The following is a 21,356-nucleotide window of genomic DNA, read 5'->3' as shown; positions in this document are numbered from 1 at the left end:
TTGGGAGGCCAAGGCAGGCGGATCACCTGGGGTCAGGAGTTTGAGAGCAGCCTGGCCAACATGGCGAAATCCCATCTCTACTAAAAATACAAAAAAAAATTAGCCAGGCGTGGTGGTCGGCACCTGTTATCCCAGCTACTTGGGAGGCTGAGACACAAGAATCGCTTGAACCTGGGCGGCAGATGTTGGCAGTGAGCCGAGATCATGCCACTGCACTCCAACTTGCGTGACAGAGTCAGACTCTGTCTCAATAAAAAGAAAAAAAAATTATCTGTGAACACTCCACAGAACGATCCTGCAAAATGGGCCAGTCTCATGCAAAGGGACATTTTCACAATCACTCTCATTGTGTTTCTGGTGTAAGAACCTTAAGCTAAAATCACCTTTTTCTGATGGAATTTTGGTCATGGGCAGTACGAAAATTAAAGGCACAATTCAAAGACAGGGAGCGGTGACTGCATCTGATGGATGATAAGCCAGAGAAAATAGCAGCCAACAACCCTTACACATAGTGTACCTGGCCCTGTGCTAAATGCTGTGTCCATGTTGCCTCATTTAAGCCTCAGGACAAACTTCTGAGTGAAGTGCCATCATTACACCTGTTTCTAGCTGAGACAAAAAAAAAAAAAAAAGTAGAAGTTAAAAGAAATGACCAAGGAAAGTTCTCCGTGTGCGTTAAGTTTTCTATGTGGGATCCCCTGGAGAGTGGGGATCCTGACTTATTTTTCTCAGTCTCCCCTGGTGCTAGCCAGAGTGCTCAATTCATATCACTAAATGATTGTGAAAGGGAAGTAAATGTAGATTTCTGGATTTTTCATTCTATCAGGTGAGCTTGGAGGAATATGCTTCAGCAAGAGGCCACATGCTTTTACCTCACAGGTGACAGAGGGATCATGCATGAAGACGGCTACTTCTGGTTGTCTGGTAGAGCTGATGATGTTGCCAATGCATTGGGTCAGAGATTGTGAATGCTGTGGTTATTGCTATTGAGCCTGGGGCTGTGGGAGTCTGGATAAGACTCTGGACTGCTTCCAATACATAGGAATATCTCTAAAGTGTAGAAAATGCAAACAACCAAAAAAAAAAAAAAAAAAAACCTCATCCACAATCTCATATTTTGGAGTATATTCTTCTAATCTTCTTTCTTCTTATATGTAACTTTTTTTTTTTTTTCTTGGTAGAAGTGAGTTCAGGGAGAAATGCTCTAGCATAACTTGCCTTTTTCACTCAACGATGTAATAGAAACATTTTTCTGGGCAATTAAATATAAAAATTCACTTTTTAAATTAGTTTATCATGACCAATAAGTACACAGATCTTACATGAATAGCTCAATGGATGCCTACACACATACACACCCCTGTAACCATCCAGATCAAGATATAGGATACTTTTTGCCTCCTGGGCTCTCATTCATGTCCTCATACCTCTGTGCAAGCTATACTTCTTTCATGAACTTTGGACTGAATTTCTATGCCTAAAGACAGTTTCAGAGATTGAGAAAAGAAGACTAAATTCTAAGGAGCAATAAATTCCAAGGGCAGATGGTGGCAAGTAGATACCATGGGTCATCCTGATTCAGAGCTTGCTGACCACAAAAATCACAGGAATACTGAGAAATAGAAATCAAGATCTAGGCTTTATGGGCTCATTGCTATTACATGCCACTGCTCCTGGGACGTGAGTCAAAAAAGGTGCTTTCTCACCACTATTCCACTCTGATCCTTGACCCAATTAAACAATCCCAACTAAATTCTGCTCATGAAGTCTCTCTCCCTTGACCACTCCTTGTTGCAGCAGCAGTGAACGAAGTGCTTGCCTCTGCCTCTAACTGCTATCGATTTTTACTTTGAGCCCCTCCCCCGTAAGTAGCCATTACTCTGACTTCTAAAGTGCAGGTCAAATTTGCCTGTTCCCGAACTTCATATAATGGAATCATACAGTTTGCACTCTTTTGTGTCCGTCTTCTCACAAAATAACGCCTGGACAATTCATTTATGTTGTTGTATGGATCAACAGTCCATTCTTTTTCACTGCTATACAGAATTCCATTATATGAATACACGCAGAATTTATCCATTCTTACGTTAATGGTGACTGAGGTTGTTTCCAATTTAAGAATGCCTCCTTTGCCCAACACCGCTGCACGTGGGAAGTTAGGCATTTTCTCTCACCCTTGGGATTGAGTGTATGGGTGGTTGAGAGGCGTCGATTCCCAAGACCCTCTCACAGCTCTCACAGCAGGCGTCACAAAAGAGTTTGCACCACTCCAAACAGTCAAAACGGGTCATCCCCCCCACCCCACCCCCGCCTTCTCTGGATTTTAAAGACTGAGTAGGAGGAGAAAATGGGGACGGAGTTCCCCTGGTTAATTCATTTATCTTAAGTTCCCGTAACCAAACTAGGCCCTCAGTTGAGGCTTTTGACCCTCAAAGTTCTTTCCGCTTCGTATAGTGAGATCAGAATCCCTGAAAAGAAGATGCTTGCCCTCCCCGGCTTACCATTCTTGGGCACTCGGCAGTGCGGGGATGCGGCTGCCCTATTTCCCGCGTAGAAACAACTGCAGGTGGCGCAGCCCGCTGAAGAGTGCAGAACTGTGGCCCTGAGCCAAGCTGGGGCAAATATGGAAGACGCGGGATGAGAGAGGGTGGGGCGAAAGGACGCTATGAAGATTCCTGGAGGGAGGGACCAGAGCAGAGGCGGTGAGTGGCAGGAGGAGGCAAATGTTCCCGCGACCGGGAACTTTATCGAGTTGAAGTTTCCTCTGCCGTCGCCTCCTGCTCGCGAGCAGAGCTGAGCCTGTTGTGCGGCCTTTCTGGAAAGCAGGTCGCCACTACCCTCAGCTTGGGACGCCGGCCCGCAAGGAGCCTCGGAGACTCACGCGTGGCCGCGCCTGAATCTGGCTACGCAGTGCGACTCTGCCGCGCATGCGCAGCTCCGTCCCCTTCAGAGGCGCGCGTGTACTCGTGGAGGGGGCGCTTCCTCCAAAAGGAAAGCCAGAGGCGTTCAGGCCGAGATTGCCTCGCCAACCCCCTGCGCCCTCTCCTACAGACTGGTGCATAGTATTTTTAAAACATCTGCGAGGACGACGTCTTTCTGCGAGCCTGAGGAAGGGGCAAAACCAGGGGAAGAGGTGAGATGTATCCAGTTAACCAGGTAGAAATTGTACCTCCGGGACTCATCAAGGCTAAATATAAGAGTTGCGTGCTTTTTTTTTGTTTGTTTTTTTGAGACTGAGTCTCGCTATTGTCGCCCAGGCTGGAGTGTAATGGCGCAATATCGGCTCACTGCAACCTCTGCCTCCTGGGTTCAAGCGAGTCCCCTGCCTCAGCTACGATTGATTACAGGCGCCCGCCACCACGCCCGGCTTTTTTTTGTTTGTTTTGTTTTTTTGTTTTTTTTTAAGTAGAGATAGGGTTTCACTATGTTGGCCAGGCTGGTGTCTAACTCCAGACCTCAGGTGATCCGCCTGCCTCAGCCTCCCAAAGTGCTGGGATTACAGGCGTGAGCCACCATACCTGGCCAAAAGTTGTGTGTTTACCAGGACAACCCTGTGCTTTGAGTTCTCCCTGAGCTGTCAATCTCCTGTTATTACTAATCTGTCTACAGATGAGTAAACTAAGGTTCAGAGAGATTACATGACTTATCCATGTTATACAGTGATCAAGAAGTGGAGCCAGGAATTGAACCCATGAAGTCCCACTCCAAATTCTTTCATATAAGTTTACACGGAAAAAAATTTAGATAAGATGTTCAGGTGCCCTCTTTCCTGCCTGCTTAAAAAAAAAAAAGCTGAAAGAATTTTTTAATTGTTTTTGTTTTCATAATTGATAATCGTGTGGGGAGTACTGATTCCCCAAGTGGGTCACAAGGAGTTATCCTGAGCAGGAATGCTCTTGCTGTCCCCCTTGCTCCTGTACTCAGTCTATCTCTTGAGGACACAGCACCAAGTAAATTTCACCGATTGAGTGCTCCTACATTCTAGAAAATGGCGCTCTACACTCACAAGGGCACGTATATAAATTGGCATTTCAACTGTGTCTTCAACAGGCCATACCATCGCTCTTTTATGTTGGCCATTTCTGGGTGGTGCAGAATGTGTTAGATCCAGTGGACTCCGTGGTCATGTGCCCACTGCTGTGCCTCCTTTGCAGTAAAATGGGTCCTTGGTCCCACAAGGCCGTGTGGGGTCCTGCGCTGGTGGATCTAAAGGTCTTTATGTCCTCAGAAAGTGTTGTGTTTGAGGCCCTGTGGACAGCAAAGGCAAACCCAACATACTATATGGGTCTATTTCTGACTAAATACATAAATCATTGCACTTTCCAAAATGGAAGGGATCCAAGCTAGTCAGCTTGCCACCAAGCGGCTTCGCTGGTGTCTTCAAAGATAGCACTGTTCAGTTGGTCATTCTTGCTGGAAGGTTAAACATTTGGCAGCAGCAATAGCTAGATTGGCCTTGAAATAGAAGCCCATCTTTACTGCAACCACGTAGAGCCTCTATCGCCGACAATCATGGCTACTCCACCCACGCACCCATTATGCCAACATAGGGGTGGCCAACAACAGGCTGGTTCATGTCCATTGGCTAATTCATTTTGTCAACCTGATCCCTTACTATCTCTTCCATGGTTTATTCTAATGAGGGTTAACAGAGGTCCATCCACATTCCTCTACGCCAGACCTCCTCGTCCTGATCTTCTCATCTTTCCCCTCTGATCAGCCAACCACGTCATTCACCACTGTCCATAAGTCCAGACACATTTATACTGAAGCCACTCCTCTTGCCACAGAAAGTAGATCATTAGGAACACTACCGGAAGCTCTGCCTAGTGGGAGGACTTCTTTTCTTCTTACAAGGCCAGCTCAAGAAGTACAGCAGTGCAGCCACCATTTCAGCATGCCCCCACATGCCTAGCCAACTCATCCATGAATCAAGTGTGGGCTTCCTCTTCCACCATCTGCCGCTCATATGTGATCCCCTATCAGCCATGGGGAAGAGCTGAGGGAGGGGCACAGCAGTAGACAGCATGAGGATCCAGGCTTCTGTGCTCCTACAGTTCACGTATTTCCTTCAGCCCTGCTCAAGTCGTCCTTCCATCTCATGAGGGATTGCTCTTGGAGATGCCTGACCTTCTGACCTAATGAGAATGAGAGAACCCAAATCATGATGAGCAGTTCTGCCACCTGATGTCCCACGGTCAGGGTTTTGTCTCTATCCAAGCTATGGAAGAATGCCAGGAGTTATTTTATGAAAAGCATAAAGTTCTGTACTGCAGATGGCAGTCTTGTTCTAGAACCCAAGGGGCTTGGGTTTTTATTCTCCCACTGGTTCACCATCTTGAAAACTCTGACATCATAGGATCTCCTAGATCATATGAACCAAGCACAGAGCCACTTCTACCACACAGCCTGCACCTGCTGCAGATCACTCTTCTGCTGTGGGCCAGATCAAAACTGGCAGCCTTGAAGGGAAGCAGAAATCCAAAATGTCTTTAAGATGAGTTTAAAGTTGTGTTGTTCAATACAGTAGCCACTACCCCCATGTGTGTACTGAGCACTTGAAATGTGGCTTATGACAAATGTTGAAATGGTAATACAATTGTGTTCGCAGCCGCCGCCGCGCTGCCTCTCGCTCCCCGAGCTCCAGCCGAAGGAGTAGGGGGGTAAGTAAGGAGGGCTCTGTACCATGGCTCGTACAAAGCAGGCTGCCTGCAAATTGACCGGTGGTAAAGCACCCAGGAAGCAACTGGCTACAAAAGCCGATCGCTACTGTGCGCCCTCTACCGGAGGGGTGAAGAAACCTCATCGTTACAGCCCTGCTACTGTGGCGCTCCGTGAAATTAGACGTTATCAGAAGTCCACTGAACTTCTGATTCCCAAACTTCCCTTCCAGCGTCTGGTGCGAGAAATTGCTCAGGACTTTAAAACAGATCTGCGCTTCCAGAGCGCAGCTATGGGCACTTTGCAGGAGGCAAGTGAGGCCTATCTGGTTGGCCTTTTTGAAGACACCAACCTGTGTGCTATCCATGCCAAACGTGTAACAATTATGCCAAAAGACGTCCAGCTAGCACGCCGCATACGTGGAGAACGTGCTTAAAAATCCACTATGATAGGAAACATTTCATTCTTAAAAAAAAAAAAAAAAAGATTTCTTCCTGTTATTGGTAGTTCTGAACGTTAGATTTTTTTTTTCCATGGGGTCAAAAGGTACCTAAGTATATGATTGCGAGTGGAAAAATAGGGGACAGAAATCAGGTATTGGCAGTTTTTCCATTTTCATTTGTGTGTGAATTTTTAATATAAATGCAGAGGCGTAAAGCATTAATGCAAGTTAAAATGTTTCAGTGAACAAGTTTCAGCGGTTCAACTTTATAATTATAAATAAACCTGTTAAATTTTTCTGGACAATGCCAGCATTTAGATTTTTTTAAAACAAGTACATTTCTTACTGACGGCAACTAAATGGTGTTTGTAGCATTTTTATCATACAGTAGCTTCCATCCATTCACTATCCTTTTCTGAGTTGTCCCACATGCAAGTACATGTTTTTAATGTTGTCTGTCTTCTGTGCTGTTCCTGTAAGTTTGCTATTAAAATACTTTAAACTATAAAAAAAAAAAAGAAACGATAATACTTTGCATATATAGCATTATATAAAATGTATTATTGGCTGGGCATGGTGGCTCACACTTGTAATGTCAGCACTCTGAGAGGCTGAGGTGGGCTAATCGCTTGAGCCCAGGAGCTCAAGATCACCCTGGGCAACATAGCGAAACCCCACCTCTATTTAAAAATATAAAAATTATATTTTTTATATAATTTCCAAAATGGAAGGGATCCAAAATAAATAAAAATTATATATATTAAAAAATATATATATGTAACTGTTGAGAGCAATTTGTGATTTGGCCTATTTTTTGTGCATGTGTATAACTACAGGCATGGTGGCCTATTTTTTTTGTGCATGTGTATAACTACAGGCATGGTGGCTTGTGCCTGTAGTCCCAACTACTCAGGAGACTGAGGTGGGAGGATCACTTGAGACCAGGAGGTCAAGGAAGCCATGATTGTGCCACTGCACTCCAGCCTGGATGACAGAGCAAGACCTTGTCTCAAAAAAATAACAAAGAAAGTATTATTGGCCAGGCATGGTGGCTCATACTTGTAATCCCAGCACTTTGGGAGGCCAAGGTGGGTGGATCACAAGGTCAGGAGTTCGAGACCAACCTGGCCAACACAGTGAAACCCCTTCCCTACTAAAAATACAAAAATTAGCTGAGCATAGTGGTGCGTGCCTGTAATCCCAGCTACTTGGGAGACTAAGGCAGGAGAATGGCTTGAACCTGGGAGGTGGAGGTTGCAGTGAGCCAAGATTGTGCCACTGTACTCCAGCCTGGGCAACAGAGCTAGATTCCATCTCAGAAAAAGAAAGTATTATTACAATTAATTTTACCTGCTTTTTTCTTTTCACAATGCTACTAGAGAATTTTAAATTACATTTATGCCTTGCATCATACTTCTATTTGACAGCAATGAAGCAGCAATCACCCATTTACAGATTTACCTAGCTTGTGGACTATCTGCCACTTGTGAGGTACTGAGCTGAGTGCCAAGGAGAAAAAGCTGAAAAAGACAAAGGATCAGCTCTCATGGAAGCTTCTTTCCTTTCAGGAGATGAGTGATTAGTGTCTTGTGTGATGCATGCCAAGAAGGAGGTGTCCCCTGGGTATGGGAGCATAGGAGAGTCGCATCCAAGTCATGCTGGGCAGTCAGGAAGCCTGTCTGGAGGAGGGGGTGGCTCAATCTCAAAAGACAACAGAACTTTATTAAACGTTAAGTAATCCAGAGGTGCAGGAAGAGCATACCAAGTCAGAGAAAACAGCTTGACCAAAGTCTGCATGACTCTGGCTGACTTTTTCCTTTTCAGGAAATTTTCTGAAAGCTTAGTAATTAAAGACGGCTATAGAGTTAGACTGTTCCTTCCAATCTTTTTTCCCTTTAGAGGAAGCATGAAAGAGAAACAATCAGATAAATATGGTAGGCATGAAGCACAAAAAAATAGGCCAAATCACAAATTGCTCTCAACAGTTTTTTGTGTATATATATACACACACACACACATATATATACACACACATATATACACACACACACACACATATATATATATATTTTTTTTTTTCTTTTTTTTTTTTTTTTTTTTTTTGAGACAGAGTCTCACTCTGTTGCCCAGGCTGGAGTGCAGTGACGCGATCTCGCCTCACTGCAACCTCTACCTCCCAGGTTCAAGTGATTCTCCTGCCTCAGCCTCCGGAGTAGCTGGAACTGCAGGCATGCACCACTACGCCCAGCAAACTTTTGTATTTTTAGTAGAGACAGGGTTTCACCATGTTGGCCAAGCTGGTCTGAAACTCCTGACCTCAAGTGATCCACCCACTTCAGCCTCCCAAAGTGCTGGGATTACAGGCGTGGGCCACCACACCTGGCAGAGCAGTAAATATTTGTATGTGCCAAATACTGGGGGCCAAAGGGAAGGGCTTCTTTGCCACATCACACAGCTTGCACTTAGGGGTGGTAATGCTGACAATTCTGTTTCATTTATTCAATCAGGAAATGAACTCCTCATACAGGCTATATTGAATAGTAATAATGGTCACCTGAAATTGTTACTATTTGGCCTCCCCTGGAAGCCAAGATATCTGTATGAAAGACCCACACCTAAGAAGTAATACTGACAAATGTCAGACATTTGATTGGCACAGTATCTGAGGAGAGGGATTAGAGAAAGTTCTAAGAATCTATGACTCATCTATTCCATACAATCAAAATCCAAATCATAACTGTTAATGTCTTTGTAAATGAGTCAGACCTGCTGTGGTTCAGAGACTTTTCATTTTATGTTGATTTCTAAGAATTGCAAAGTTTAAGCCTCCTTGACTTTTACAAGCGTAGAAACAGATGGGGTTTAAAGAAAGAACTCATTAACTGCCAAAAAAAAAAAAAAAAAAATCGAGAGCTTTAACATGACATGATTTTCTGCCTGAACAGTTTAGTTCTGCTTGTTGTGGCACTAAAATGGCTCATGTGCATAAACTGTCCATCGTACATTCTGGCTTCAGAGTCTGTGGTATGAAATCCTGGTACTGATTAAAATTCTTATGCTTAGAGTATGTACCACGTTAGTGCATTCATAATTAAAGGTCATGAACGATTAGTGAGGGTGGTGGGCATGCTCAAGAATAGACGGTTGCTCCTTTGGAGGAAGGAGGGTTGCCTGGAGTACCCTGTCTGCCTCTCATATAACTTAGTCTCAGTGTCTGGAGGGATGGGGGCACCACTGTTTGCTCAACTGACCCTATGAGGGATTAGTCACCAGGAGATGAACTGTGGTGACCTCAGATCTTGACTCAGGACTCTTTCTTAGCAGCCAGGGTCCCCAGTCTCCTCTGTGAGGAGGACACAGTGGCCATGTCCTGGCCTCTCTGCTGCTGCGGGACACTTTCCTGAGGTTGCTGCCCCTCACAAAGGGGAGCAGCTGTGATGTCAGCAACCAGAATGAAGAGGGACTTACTAGGGAATGTTTCCAAGCCAACTGCTAACGCTCCCACCTATTATTTGAGAAGCAAGAAACCCAAAACAAGAAGACAGGCTTCAGAACTCTCATCAGGCTTGAGTAGGAAACGCCACACATGATCAGATAACAGACACCACACTGCTTTGGAGTCTATAAATTTATTGAGTAAAAACAAAATCAACGTCAGACACATTATATTTGATTGGGTTCAAATTTGGCTGATGTCCAAATGCAGCAGAGAAGAACAGAGGGGAGGAAGGGATATGGTGTTGCTGACAAGGGGACACTGAACAAAACAGTTTTCCTTTCATTGTAAAAGCAGGCATCGCACAGCTGGTGTGAGTCAATTAACCAAGGCGTGGAGGGAACTCAATGTTTTAGAAGCAGAGGGAAACCCAAAGTAAGCAGAGACTTTCAAGAGAGGAGAGGGCCAGAACACTGAGAGAAAAAGCTGCAGCAGAGGCCGGCTGGAGAACAGTGGTCAGATCTGCTGGGTCACTTGGGGAACACGGTGACCACTTCATAGCCCTCAGGTGGTGTGACTCGCTCCCGGGCATGCTTCTCACAGTAGATTTGATCCTCCACAAAGAAATGGCCCTTCTGTTTCAGGTTGGTGCCACAGTCAGTGCACACGTAACACTCAGGGTGGCGGTGATGGTCCCGCAGCTTCACGAACACACCGCTACAGAAGCAAGGCAGGGAAGGGACTCCATCAGTGACAAGCACCTGCAGGTGGCACCCAAGCAGGTGGCACCATCCTTCCTGAGCAGGGACCTGGGGCTTCACCCAGAAACCAGGGCCTCCCAACTGGCCTCCAATCATAAGGGACTTGCTTCTCCTTCCCAGGGTCCAGAGACATTTTTCCAAAAACCCCTCCTACTTCAACAGGGCAGCCCTGATTTTTCTCATTTTACATGTTCATAACCTAAGGGCTCCACAGTGAAGGAAAACCTTCACAACCTGGCTCTGGGACACGGGACTTTCCTGGTCTCTCTGCTGCATTTTTCTGGGATGGATTTGTCTCCTTCACAAGCAAAATGTGCAACATCCAGCACTTTCCACATTTTCATGGTTTACCCAACCTGCAGAGTCTACAAAGGCTGTGGGAAGCAGATACTCACACAATCCCAGTGCCACATTTGTCACACATAGGCAACTTCTGAGCATTTCCAATCGATGCAGCCACTTTAGTGACAGGAGCTTTAACACTTCTGAATCCTGAGGGCTTGTTGGGATCCCCTGAAATGAGGAAAACACACTCATTGGCCAGGAAGGGCAGAATTGCTTAAGTATCACTCAGCTCTTCAGAAGCAGTTATAAATATATGTTCAAGCAAGGCCATGGGAACTGGAGTGACTCTGCTGTGTGATTCTGGGCAAGTTACTTAACCTCTCTGGTCCCCAGTTTGTTTTTCTATAAAACAGGAGATTGACACCTGGCCAAAAAAAAAAAAGCCCAATAAGCCAAGACAATCCTAAGCAAAAACAACAAAGCTAGAAGCATCATGCCACCCAACTTCAAACTATATTACAAGGCTACAGTAACCAAAACAACATGGTACTGATAGAAGAATAGACACGTACACCAATGGAACAGAATAGAGAACCCAGAAATGAGACCACACACCTACAACCATCTGATCTTTGACAAACCTGACAAAAAACAAGCAATGAGGAAAGGATTCCCTATTTAATAAATGGTGCTGGGAGACCTGGCTAACCATATGCAGAAAATTGAAACTGGATCCCTTCTTTACACCATATACAAAAATCAGCTCAAGATGGATTAAAGACTTAAATGTAAAGCCCAAAACTATAAAAACACTAGAAGAAAATCTAGGCAATACCATTCAGGACATGGGCATGAGCAAAGATTTCATGATGAAGACTCCAAAAGCAATTGTAACAAAAGCAAAAATTGACAAATGTGATCTAATTAAACTAAAGAGCTTCTGCACAGCAAAAGAAACTATCATCAGAATGAAGAGACAGCCTACAGAATGGGAGAAAATTTTTGCAATCTATCCATCTGACAAAGATCTATTATCCAGCATCTACAAGGAACTTAAACAAATTTACAAGAAAAAAATAAGCCGGGCACAGTGGCTCACTTCTGTAATCCCAACACTTTGGGAGGCCAAGGTAGGTGGGTCACCTAAGGTCAGGAGTTTGAGAATAGCCTGGCCAACATAGTCAAACCCCCGCCTCTACTAAAATTACAAAAATTAGCCAGGTGTGGTGGCATGCACCTATAGTTCCAGCTACTCAGGAGGCTGAGGCAAGAGAATCACCCAGGAGGCGGAAGTTGCAGTGGGCCAAGATTGTGCCACTGCACTCCAGCCTGGGTGACAGGGCAAGACTCTGTCTCAAAAAAAAAAAAAAAAAAAAAAAGGGCAAAGAACATGAACAGAACCCCATTAAAAAATGGGCAAAGAACAGAACTTTTCAAAAGAAGACATACATGCGGCCAACAAACATGAAAAAAAGTTCGACATCACTGATCATTAGAGAAATACAAATCAAAACCACAATGAGATACCAACTCATGCCAGTCCGAATGGCTATTATTAAAAAGTCAAAAAACAACAGATGCTGGCAAGGTTGTGGAGAAAAAAAGAACACTTTTACACTGTTGGTGGGGTGTAAATTAGTTCAAACACTGTGGAAGACAGTGTGGTGATTCCTCCACGACCTAGAAGCACAAATACCATTCAACCCAGCAATCCCATTAATAGGTGTATACCTAAAGGAATGTAAATCATTCTATCATAAAGATATATGCCCTCTTATGTTCATCACAGCACCATTCACCATAGCAAAGACATAGAATCAACCTAAATTCCCATCAATGATAGATTGGATAAAGAAAATGTGACACATATACACCAGGGAATACTATGCAGCCATAAAAAGGAACGAGATCTTGTCCTTTGCAGGGACATGGATGGAACTGGACGCCATTACCCTCAGCAAACTAACGCTGGAACACAAAACTATATACCACATGTTCTCACTTGCAAGTGGGGGCTGAATGATGAGAACACATGGACACATGGTCGGGGGACAAGACACACTGGGGCCTGTCAGATGGTGGGGAATAGGGGAGGAAGAGCATCTGGAAGAATGGCTGATGGATGCTGGGCTTAATATCTAGGTGATGGGATGATCTGTGCAGCAAACCATCATGGCACATCATTACCTATGTAACAAACCTGCACATCCTGCACGTGTACCCCTGAACTTAAATGTTGGAAATTTAAAAATAAATAAAGTTTTTAAAAAAGAAAAGAAATCCACATCACAGAAAGAACAAAACCATCAGAGTACAGCATGCTACAGCAGCCAGATGACAATCATCTCCTACAGATCAGAGGAAGGAACCTTTCTGTAGACAGCCTGGTGCATGTAAAATAAGCCCCTAGTAGCTAGATGCTGAGCTGCCTAAGGCCCAGCTCATCACATCTTAGGTAACAAAGCCCTGTACCATGGTAGCTATTAATAATGGTAAAAATCACCTGGAGGCCTGGTTAACACACAGATTGCTGGGCCCCACCCCTAGAGTTTCCGATCCAGAAGGCCCAGGATGGGGCCTAAGACTTTGCATTTCCAACAAGTTCCCAGTTGCTGTTGATCCAAGAACCACTGAACAAGAGCAAAGAAACAGCTTCCTGTGCCAGGCGAGGGGATGAGGAGAGGGTCACCCTGTGACTGCAGTCACGCTGGGCAATCGTGGGGCTGACAGACAAGGGCCTTAACTCTCTTGTCCTTTCAGAAAGAGTCCCTGTATGCTGACCAATACTTCCAAACCAAAAATTGAGACACATGTTCACACAATGGACATTTATTAATTTTTTTATTTTTACTGATTAGAGATAGCGTCTCGCTATGTTGTGTTTCAAAGTCCTGCCCTCCAGCGATCCTCCCACCACAGCTTCTCCAGTAGCTGCTGCACCTGGCAACAAGGGGTGTTTAGAATACATGGTTGACTGTATTTTGACCACAATTACCCCGCCCGTCTCTTGCCATGCTTACCTCCTGTCAGTGGTTCCCTATTGGGGGCAATTGTGTCTCCTAGAGAGCAGTTTCGATTGTCACACTGAAAGGGGGTGCCACTGGCATCCAGTGGGCAGAGGTCAGGGATGCTGCTGAACATCCCAAAATACACAGGGCAGCCCCACAACAAGGACTCATATGGCCCAAAATGTCAATAGCACCAAGGCTGAGAAACCCTGCTGTCAATGGAGTAGACTTCCCCATCCCCAGCCTTTGGCCAGCGTGAGCACATGTGAGCTCTGTACCGGCAAAAGCACTAAGGGCTCTAGTGTGGTTTGGCCCTGTCCCCATAGAGCTATTGCCTCTGCCATGAAAACAGCAAGCACCAGAGTGCCTCTCCCTTCCCGGGGCTTGAATGAGAGGCCTCAGGGGGCCTGGTCCAGCCCTGCCAAGCCCAGCAGAGCCACAGTTGTCCGGTAGCCCTCAGAAATACAGGTTACCCACTGCTGACTAATACAATATGAGAGATGGTTTGGGGTACTTGGCTGGCTTATGGGGAACAACAAGAGGGTATATGTGAATGCAGCCTGAACTCTCAACAGCCCTATCATGGTGCCATGGCTCAGACTTAGGCTTCCCCCCTCAGAGCTGGGACTGTTCATCACTGGGAACCGATGCACACAGATGTCCACCTGGCAGCACATGAGATGGGGCAGACATTAGGAGGCTCTGTAGTTTTAAGTGGTGAGCTCTACGGATGGGCTTGGGGAAGACTCAGTTCTGCCCCACCAGCAGGTGCATAAGGAGAAACCACCTTGGTACTTCTGTTCTCCCTGAGCCTAAGGCACCTTCTTGCCCTTCCCAAGCCTTCCTCCCTTCCTTTGGGAGGAGGCCAAAGCTCCAATTTTATTCATCACATATTTTACCTGTATTTTTTTTAATATTGCATTTAAATGTCATTTTTGTCTTGATTATTGAGTTTTCCAGTGCCCCCTTAAATTCTGCACTCAAGGCCGGGCATGCTGGCTCATGCCTGTAATCCCAGCACTTTGGAAGGCCAAGGCGGGCAGATCACTTGAGGTCAGGAGTTCGAGACCAGCCTGGTCAACATGGTGAAACCCTATCTCTACTAAAAATACAAAAATTAGCCAGGCATTGTGGCACATGCCTGTAGTTCCAGCTACTTGGGAGGCTGAGGCAGGAGAATGGCTTGAACCCAGGAGGCGGAGGTTGCGGTGAGCTGAGATCACGCCACTGAACTCCAACATGGGCGACAGAGCGGCCTAAAAAAACAAAAATTTATGCACTCAAAGCAGTGCCTCCCTCACCTCACGCTGATCCTGGCCCTGCCTAAAGGGATCTCAGAAGGGCCTGGGGAGCATCTTGTCTAAGAATCATGCCTCCAGCATCCCAAACAGATTCCCTCATTTTCTGGCTGATGAAGACATCTGGCTGCCTGCCCACGACAAGAAGAAAATGGCAGCATCTCTACATACCTGGGCAGTTTGCAAAGGCACTGATTGGGCTGAGAACCAGCTCAGTGATGTGGGGCTCTCTTATCCAATGGGTTTTTTCACATTTCACACTTAAAGACCTGGAATCCACTCAATCCACAGAAAAATCACCAGGAAAGAAGAGAGGCTGCAAAAGGGTAGAATGAGAAAAAGCCAGGAGGGACATGAAATCTCCACTTAGTGGGAGAATCCACATCTGTTTCTAGAATGAAGAGACTTGACCTGGATAAAACTGAGCACAGCTGGGGCGGAGAAGGCTGCCTGCCCAACACAAGATTCACTATGGCCTGTTCAGCCCTACAGCGCCACCTGCTGGCTTCAAGGTTTTTTTCTCTCACATATCCAGCCAGCACTGCTAATCCAAAGAAATCTCTCTTCCTTTCTTCTCAACTAGCTTACAGTGAAAATACTAGCTTCCTTTGAACTCCAGGCAACTACAAAAATTTCCAAATTTCTCTTCTTCCAGTGAACGCTGTATCCCAAATATTTCTGGAAAAAAAGTGAAAATTAGCTAAATCACAGCTGTTTTTCTGTCCACTTCACTGCTCAACAACCTTGCATGGCTCCACACCCTTGCATGGCTCCACACCCTTGCGTGGCTCCCCACCCTTGCGTGGCTCCCCACCCTTGCGTGGCTCCACACTGCCTTTAGAATCAAGTTCATGATTCTTAACCTTGCACCTGGTGGTCCCCCGTATCTAACTCGAGATCACCCAAGGATTCACCTGGAACCCTGGGCACCAGCCAAAACGAGCTTTGGTACTTGCTGAACAAGTCTCCAGCTTTCTCATCTCAGAGCCTCTGGCCACCACTGCTTTCTCAGCCTATGACTGCTCCTTCTAAACCTCCAATCATTAAAAGTCTCCTTCTATGGACACAGGAATGGATAAATAAAATGTAGTATACACAAACAATGGAATAATATTCTGCCTTAAAATGGAAAGAATTTCTGATACATGCTACATGGATGAACCTTGAGGATATTATGCTAAGTGAACTAAGCCAGGCCCAAAAGGACAACTACTGCATGACGCCACTTATATAAGAGATTTAGAGTAGTCAAATTCATAGAGACAAGCAGGAGGGTGGTTACCAGGAGTTGGGAAGAGGGAGGAGTGGGGAGATACTCTTTAATGAGAACAGTTTCAGTGTTGCAAAATAAAAGAGTTCTATGGATGGATGGTGGTGATAATAGCACAATCACCTAAATGTACTTAATACCACTAAATTGTACGCTTAAAATTTGTTAAGATGGTAAATTTTATGTTAAGTATAATTCACCATTTTTTTTTTAATATAACGGCTTCTTCTGCCTGCAAGTTTTGGAATTTGATCCAGAACAAGATGAAGTTTGAGGAACCAAGAGCCCTTTATCCTAGAGGCTGAATTTTACCCAAAATGAGACAGCTGTGTTGGGTCTTCAAGGTTTATGACCAAATACTGCTGTAGCCAAGCTTCCTTCAGGGGCCTCACTCACTGTGCACCTGGCAGTTTACAGACGCGGCTTCACTTAACCCTGTAAACAATCCCGTCAGGTCCTGGCTATTAGCTTCATTGTAGCTGTGCAGAAATCACAGCAGGTCAGAGGCAGATCCTGGATGCCAGTCCTCTTTCTGCCCTGCAGCACTGCTTTCTAAACCAGAGGCCTTTCTGAATAACAGGACCCCTCATCAACTGATTTTACTGCCTTAACCTTTCATCATTTTATCTCAAATAAAAACAGACATTTGGGGCCAGGTGCAGTGGCTCACATCTGTAATCCCAGCATTTTGGGAGGTCCAGGCGAGTGGATCACCTGAGGTCACAAGTTCAAGACCAGCCTGGCCAATATGAAGAAATCCCATCTCTACTAAAAATACAAAAATTATCTGGGCATGGTGGTGTACACCTGTAATCTCAGATACTTGGGAGGCTGAGGCAGGAGAATCGCTGCAACCTGGGAAGCAGAGGTTGTAGTGAGCCGAGATCGTGCCACTGCACTCCAGCCTGGGCAACAGAGCAAGACTGTCTCAAACAAACAAATAACAACAACAACAAAAAAAACAGGCATTTGGGTTCCTTCCCCCAAGAGACTTCTGCATGTAAAGAATGTTTAGAATGGAATTTATCCTGTTACAGTCAGTAAAGATTTAATGCAGGTGCACATTAAGAGATATAGGAGAAACTACAAGATTTGCTATCTCCCTCTTCCCTTCCAGCAGAATCTTGATTCTCTTTGGGACAAGAACCATCCAGACTAAGGGATAAAATTTTCTTAAAAAGAATCCTAATTCCCAGACTCTCATTTAACTAGGTGTAGCCAGGTGACTAAATCACGGTCAATAAAATTTAAATGGAAGAGTAGTGTCGAACTTCTAGGAAGGAGAAAGCTGGCTCATCTGAAATAGGGACTCCCGGTTAGCCTTATCTCCCTTCTTCCTCCCTGTCACCTGGAGGTAAGCATGATGGTTGGAACACCAGCTGCCAACCAGGACCACGAAGTAAACTTGGGAATGGAAGCCACAAATTTGGTTGCTGGCATGCAGGGTAGAAGGCCAGATCTTGAAAAGCATGGAGCTTCCAAATCCATGCTCAGGTCCTTCTCTGTGAGCCCAGATGAGCCCTGCAGCATTTGTTTATTTGGGCATGGATGAACTTGACCTTGCCTCTCATTAAAGGGTTTCACATCCACATAAGAGTGAAATAAGCTGTGGTTTCCCACGTTTTAACAAAGCTGTCATCCTCAAGGGTTGGCCCCCAAGTTGTTTGTCAGGTGAAGCTAATACTGGAACTTGATACAAAGCATGGTTCACTACTTCCCAGCTGCTCAGCTACTCCAAGCAAAAGAGGAAAGCAGTGGTAGAACAGTATCATTTTAGCATAAAAGAAGCACATGCAAACACATGGCCCATGGTTTCCTGATTTCCTATGGTTGTAAATTGCCACCGTCTCTAAAGAAATCACACAAATGGGGAGGAAGCCCAGGTGTCGGGTGTGTTCAGAAGGGAACTTTCTTATCAGAAAGGGCTCCCCAGGAAGCTGAATCTTCAGCTGCGGACTTTGAGGGGGGAGGTTCATCTTCCAGAGGACACTAGCCTCTCAGCCAACATGCCAATCCCTTTGCAGCCTGGCTGAGGCAGGTCCCACACAATCACAAGGTGTCCCCTCACTGGGGCATCCACTGTCTCTTTGCAGATGGGTCCATGAGAGAGAGAAAGAGGGCATAGAAAGCAAGACCCCACTGAAGTGCCCAAGCCTCAAGAAAGGAAGAGAGTGTGGAGGACTGGGCATCACAGGGACTAGGAAGGGTACAAAACCCAGCTCTCTGGAAAAGGCAGCCCATGAGCATCACAGGAGGTGCTGATGAGGAACCACCCGGGAAGAAGCAGGTGTGAGGGCTGCTGATCCACAGTCACCTTTGTGAAGGGAATAAACCCTTCTTCAATACATGCACCTGTCACAATTTTTCAACGTATAGCATTGTTATTAAGTGAAGATAATTTTACAGCTATCCACTTAAACATGATCATAATAAGTATACGTTACATAATGTCTTCAGTGAGAAGCGTGTCTCCTGAGACCTGCAGAACCCTACGGGGTGACCCTGGGTGCCTCAACATCAAAGCTCACCCCAAGGACAAGAAAGCGTCTTCATGACATTTCAAACATCACAATAACTATGAAGCGAGCACTCAGTTACAATGATGGATGTTTTACACAACTTATGCCATTTCATGACTATGATAATCTTAGAGGAAAGGATTTTTATCCCTGATGGACAGATGAGAAAACAGGCCTGGGAAGGTTCAGAGATTTGCCACAGGTCACAAAGTAAGAACATGGCCACAAGGGGGTGCTCTCAGGCCCTCAAGAGGCCACCCTCCCTAGAGCAAAGGCAAACACAAGCCCCCAAGCAAAGCCAGCCCCTGGCTTCACTGAGCGCTAATGCATTCTCATTCTGCTGCTCATTGCCCATGGCCTTCATCACTCGCCTTCCTCAGCCACCACCAAGGTATTGCTTCTGGGCTCAAAGCAAATGAATGGCCAAGGGACAGACCAACAGTCTCCCACAGCAGTCAGGCTCTCCCCAACCTCAGCATCCTCTTGTACATATGACAGGACACAGTTGGCCAGGCCTGGAGTTGCTTAAATACACACCCAGATGAGAAAATGTGGTCAGCACCCTCTCTTCCTCTCTCTATCTCTTTTAAAGAATTTCAGCTTTTTTTTTTTTTTTTTTTGGAGACGGAGTCTTGCCCTGTCTCCCAGGCTGGAGTGCTGTGGCCGGATCTCAGCTCACTGCAACCTCCGCCTCCCGGGTTCACGCCATTCTCCTGCCTCAGCCTCCCGAGTAGCTGGGACTACAGGCGCCCGCCACCTCGCTCGGCTAGTTTTTTGTATTTTTTTTAGTAGAGACGGGGTTTCACTGTGTTAGCCAGGATGGTCTCAATCTCCTGACCTCGTGATCCGCCCGTCTCGGCCTCCCAAAGTGCTGGGATTACAGGCTTGAGCCACCGCGCCCGGCAAGAATTGCAGCATTTTAAAAGCCCACGCCCTCCAAAGCCGACTCCAGAGTGTGTTCACCTGTGCTTCCGCAATGACCGACTCTCACATCTGACCTTCAACAAGAGCCTCTGACTGCAGATGGAGCTGATTACCTTTTTCTTCAGACTCCAGGATCTCCTGCAAAACCAAGAAAGACGTGGACTGTTTCGGGGGCTCATTCAACTCCTGTTTCTCCTGAAGCATCTTGTAAACTTCAGATTCTTTGTCGATGACAAGGCTGCTTGGAGGCTGAGCATGGTCTAAGCTGTGAAGAATGTTTGAAAAATTGATTAGGACATGACAGAAGTTAAAAATAACTTCACCAGGAACCTCCTCCAGGCAAAGACACTGCTGATTTGAAGGATGGATAGAAATGATCTCAAAGCCCTCTCCTAAATCAGCCACAGACCTGCTGCCAGCGCAGTGAAACTGAGAAGTCTTTGTCGTCAGAGCTGGCTGCTGCTTCAATGCAATCAGAGGCTCTTCTTCTAAATAGCTTCAGTAGCTCAATTACTTTTGGGCCTAATCCCATGGAATGAGAATGCTCTATCTCTTTATAAATTCCATCAACAGCATTATGTCCAGAGAAAATTTAGAAGAAGAAAAAAAAAAAGTCAACCACAGCCCGACCATGAAGAACTCAGCCGGGTCCCCCTATGTATGGGCCACAAACATTGCTTTCACGAGCAGGAATCACAGTGTTCTCCATTCCCGACGGTCTCACAGTGCTTTCCCTGTCTATAAATTCTTCCTAATTCTCAAGGCCAGGAGCTTGGGTCTCCTCACCTATAACACAGAGGTAACAGTACTTTCCTTGCCTGGTTCACAGGTTGGTAGTAAGGATGGGACATGTAAGTGCTTTGTGAAGTGTTCATGTTCAGGCCCAGGGACTGGGCAAGCCAGGCCTTGTCTTCCTCACCTTCCTCCTGTCATTCTGGGTGACCCAGAACAGGACAAGACAGGCAGAGCCTGCCTCTTTCCCCCGGGGCTCCACTTTCTAAGTGGTGGACGGTGACAGGATGGTAGTCTCTCATCAGCTATACCTGTAAATCTATCCTGCATCTGAGCCCTTCTCACCTCCCCCACTCCCCCAGGTCCAAGCCATGCCGTGCCTTACCAGCACAGCTGACAAGATGCGTGACTTGTCTCTACTATCACTGACGGCTCAAGGACAGTCTTATTTTTGACTAGAGGCCAGAGTGATGGCCTGTATTCAAAATATCAGAGCGATGTTTTTCATGCTTTTTAGAGACAGGGACTCACTCTATCACCCAGGCTGGAGTACAGTGGTGCAATGAGAGATAACTGTAACCTCGAACTACTGGCCTCAATAGATAAATCCTCCTGCCTCAGCCTCCTGAGTGGCTAGGATTACATGTGTGCCACCATCCACCGCTAATTTTGTCATTATTTTTGTAGAGACAGGGTCTTGCTGTGTTGCCCAGGCTGGTCTCAAAGTCCTGGCCTCAAGTGATCCTCCAGCCTCAGACTCCCAAAGCGCTGGGATTAGAGGCATGGGCCAGAGTGTCTGGCCCAGAGTGATATTTTAAACATGAATCAGACTATGTCATGCTGTGGCTCAATGTATTCTCATTTGACTTAGCACAAAATATTTAGTTTTAATACTAAAATATGTTTAATCAAAATAAACTTTTTGGGAGTAAATGTTATCACAGAGGAAAAAGTCCCTCATATATGTGTCCCACGCTTCTCCTTCCATACACATACCCTGCGAGCCCTGGCTCACTTTAC

At 45.7% G+C, this 21,356-nt stretch overlaps 3 protein-coding genes across 8 annotated transcripts in view; 1 reads left to right on the top strand and 2 right to left on the bottom strand.

Annotated features, from left to right (window-relative positions):
• The window catches only part of LOC105470210 (cytochrome P450 2C3-like), a 112,451-nt gene extending 109,624 nt beyond the window's left edge, over window positions 1-2,827 (bottom strand). For 2 of the 6 annotated variants that reach the window (XM_071069454.1, XM_071069452.1), the window contains exon 1: window positions 2,502-2,827. Coding sequence is in view for 1 of the 6 variants with exons in the window: in XM_071069448.1 (XP_070925549.1) it covers window positions 873-895 (23 nt within the window). In the remaining 5 variants the exon portion in view is untranslated. Of the gene's footprint in view, window positions 1-872; window positions 911-1,941; window positions 1,961-2,086; window positions 2,191-2,501 lie in introns of those variants that run through there. The other 4 variants (XM_071069453.1, XM_071069457.1, XM_071069456.1 and 1 more) reach the window with 4 other exon arrangements.
• A 75-nt stretch (window positions 2,828-2,902) lies between these two features.
• Window positions 2,903-6,625, top strand: LOC139356219 (histone H3.3A-like). The gene is made up of 2 exons (XM_071069459.1): window positions 2,903-3,133; window positions 4,653-6,625. Exon 2 carries the CDS (start codon window positions 5,687-5,689, stop codon window positions 6,095-6,097), a length of 411 nt encoding a protein of 136 aa, XP_070925560.1. The 5' UTR covers window positions 2,903-3,133; window positions 4,653-5,686; the 3' UTR covers window positions 6,098-6,625.
• A 3,091-nt stretch (window positions 6,626-9,716) lies between these two features.
• Window positions 9,717-21,356, bottom strand: part of LOC105478485 (PDZ and LIM domain 1) — a 56,566-nt gene continuing 44,926 nt past the window's right edge. Inside the window, exons 5-7 of the mRNA XM_011735866.3 lie at window positions 19,718-19,869; window positions 10,696-10,813; window positions 9,717-10,256 (exon numbers count right to left, since the gene is read on the bottom strand). Coding sequence (XP_011734168.2) covers window positions 10,070-10,256; window positions 10,696-10,813; window positions 19,718-19,869 — 457 coding nt within the window. The 3' untranslated portion in view covers window positions 9,717-10,069. The remainder of the gene's footprint in view (window positions 10,257-10,695; window positions 10,814-19,717; window positions 19,870-21,356) is intronic.

Source organism: Macaca nemestrina, chromosome 9, assembly GCF_043159975.1.
Source record: "Macaca nemestrina isolate mMacNem1 chromosome 9, mMacNem.hap1, whole genome shotgun sequence".
Taxonomy (NCBI): domain Eukaryota; kingdom Metazoa; phylum Chordata; class Mammalia; order Primates; family Cercopithecidae; genus Macaca; species Macaca nemestrina.
The sequence above is the reverse complement of the archived record's forward strand: the minus strand, read 5'-3'. Positions and strand labels throughout refer to the sequence as shown.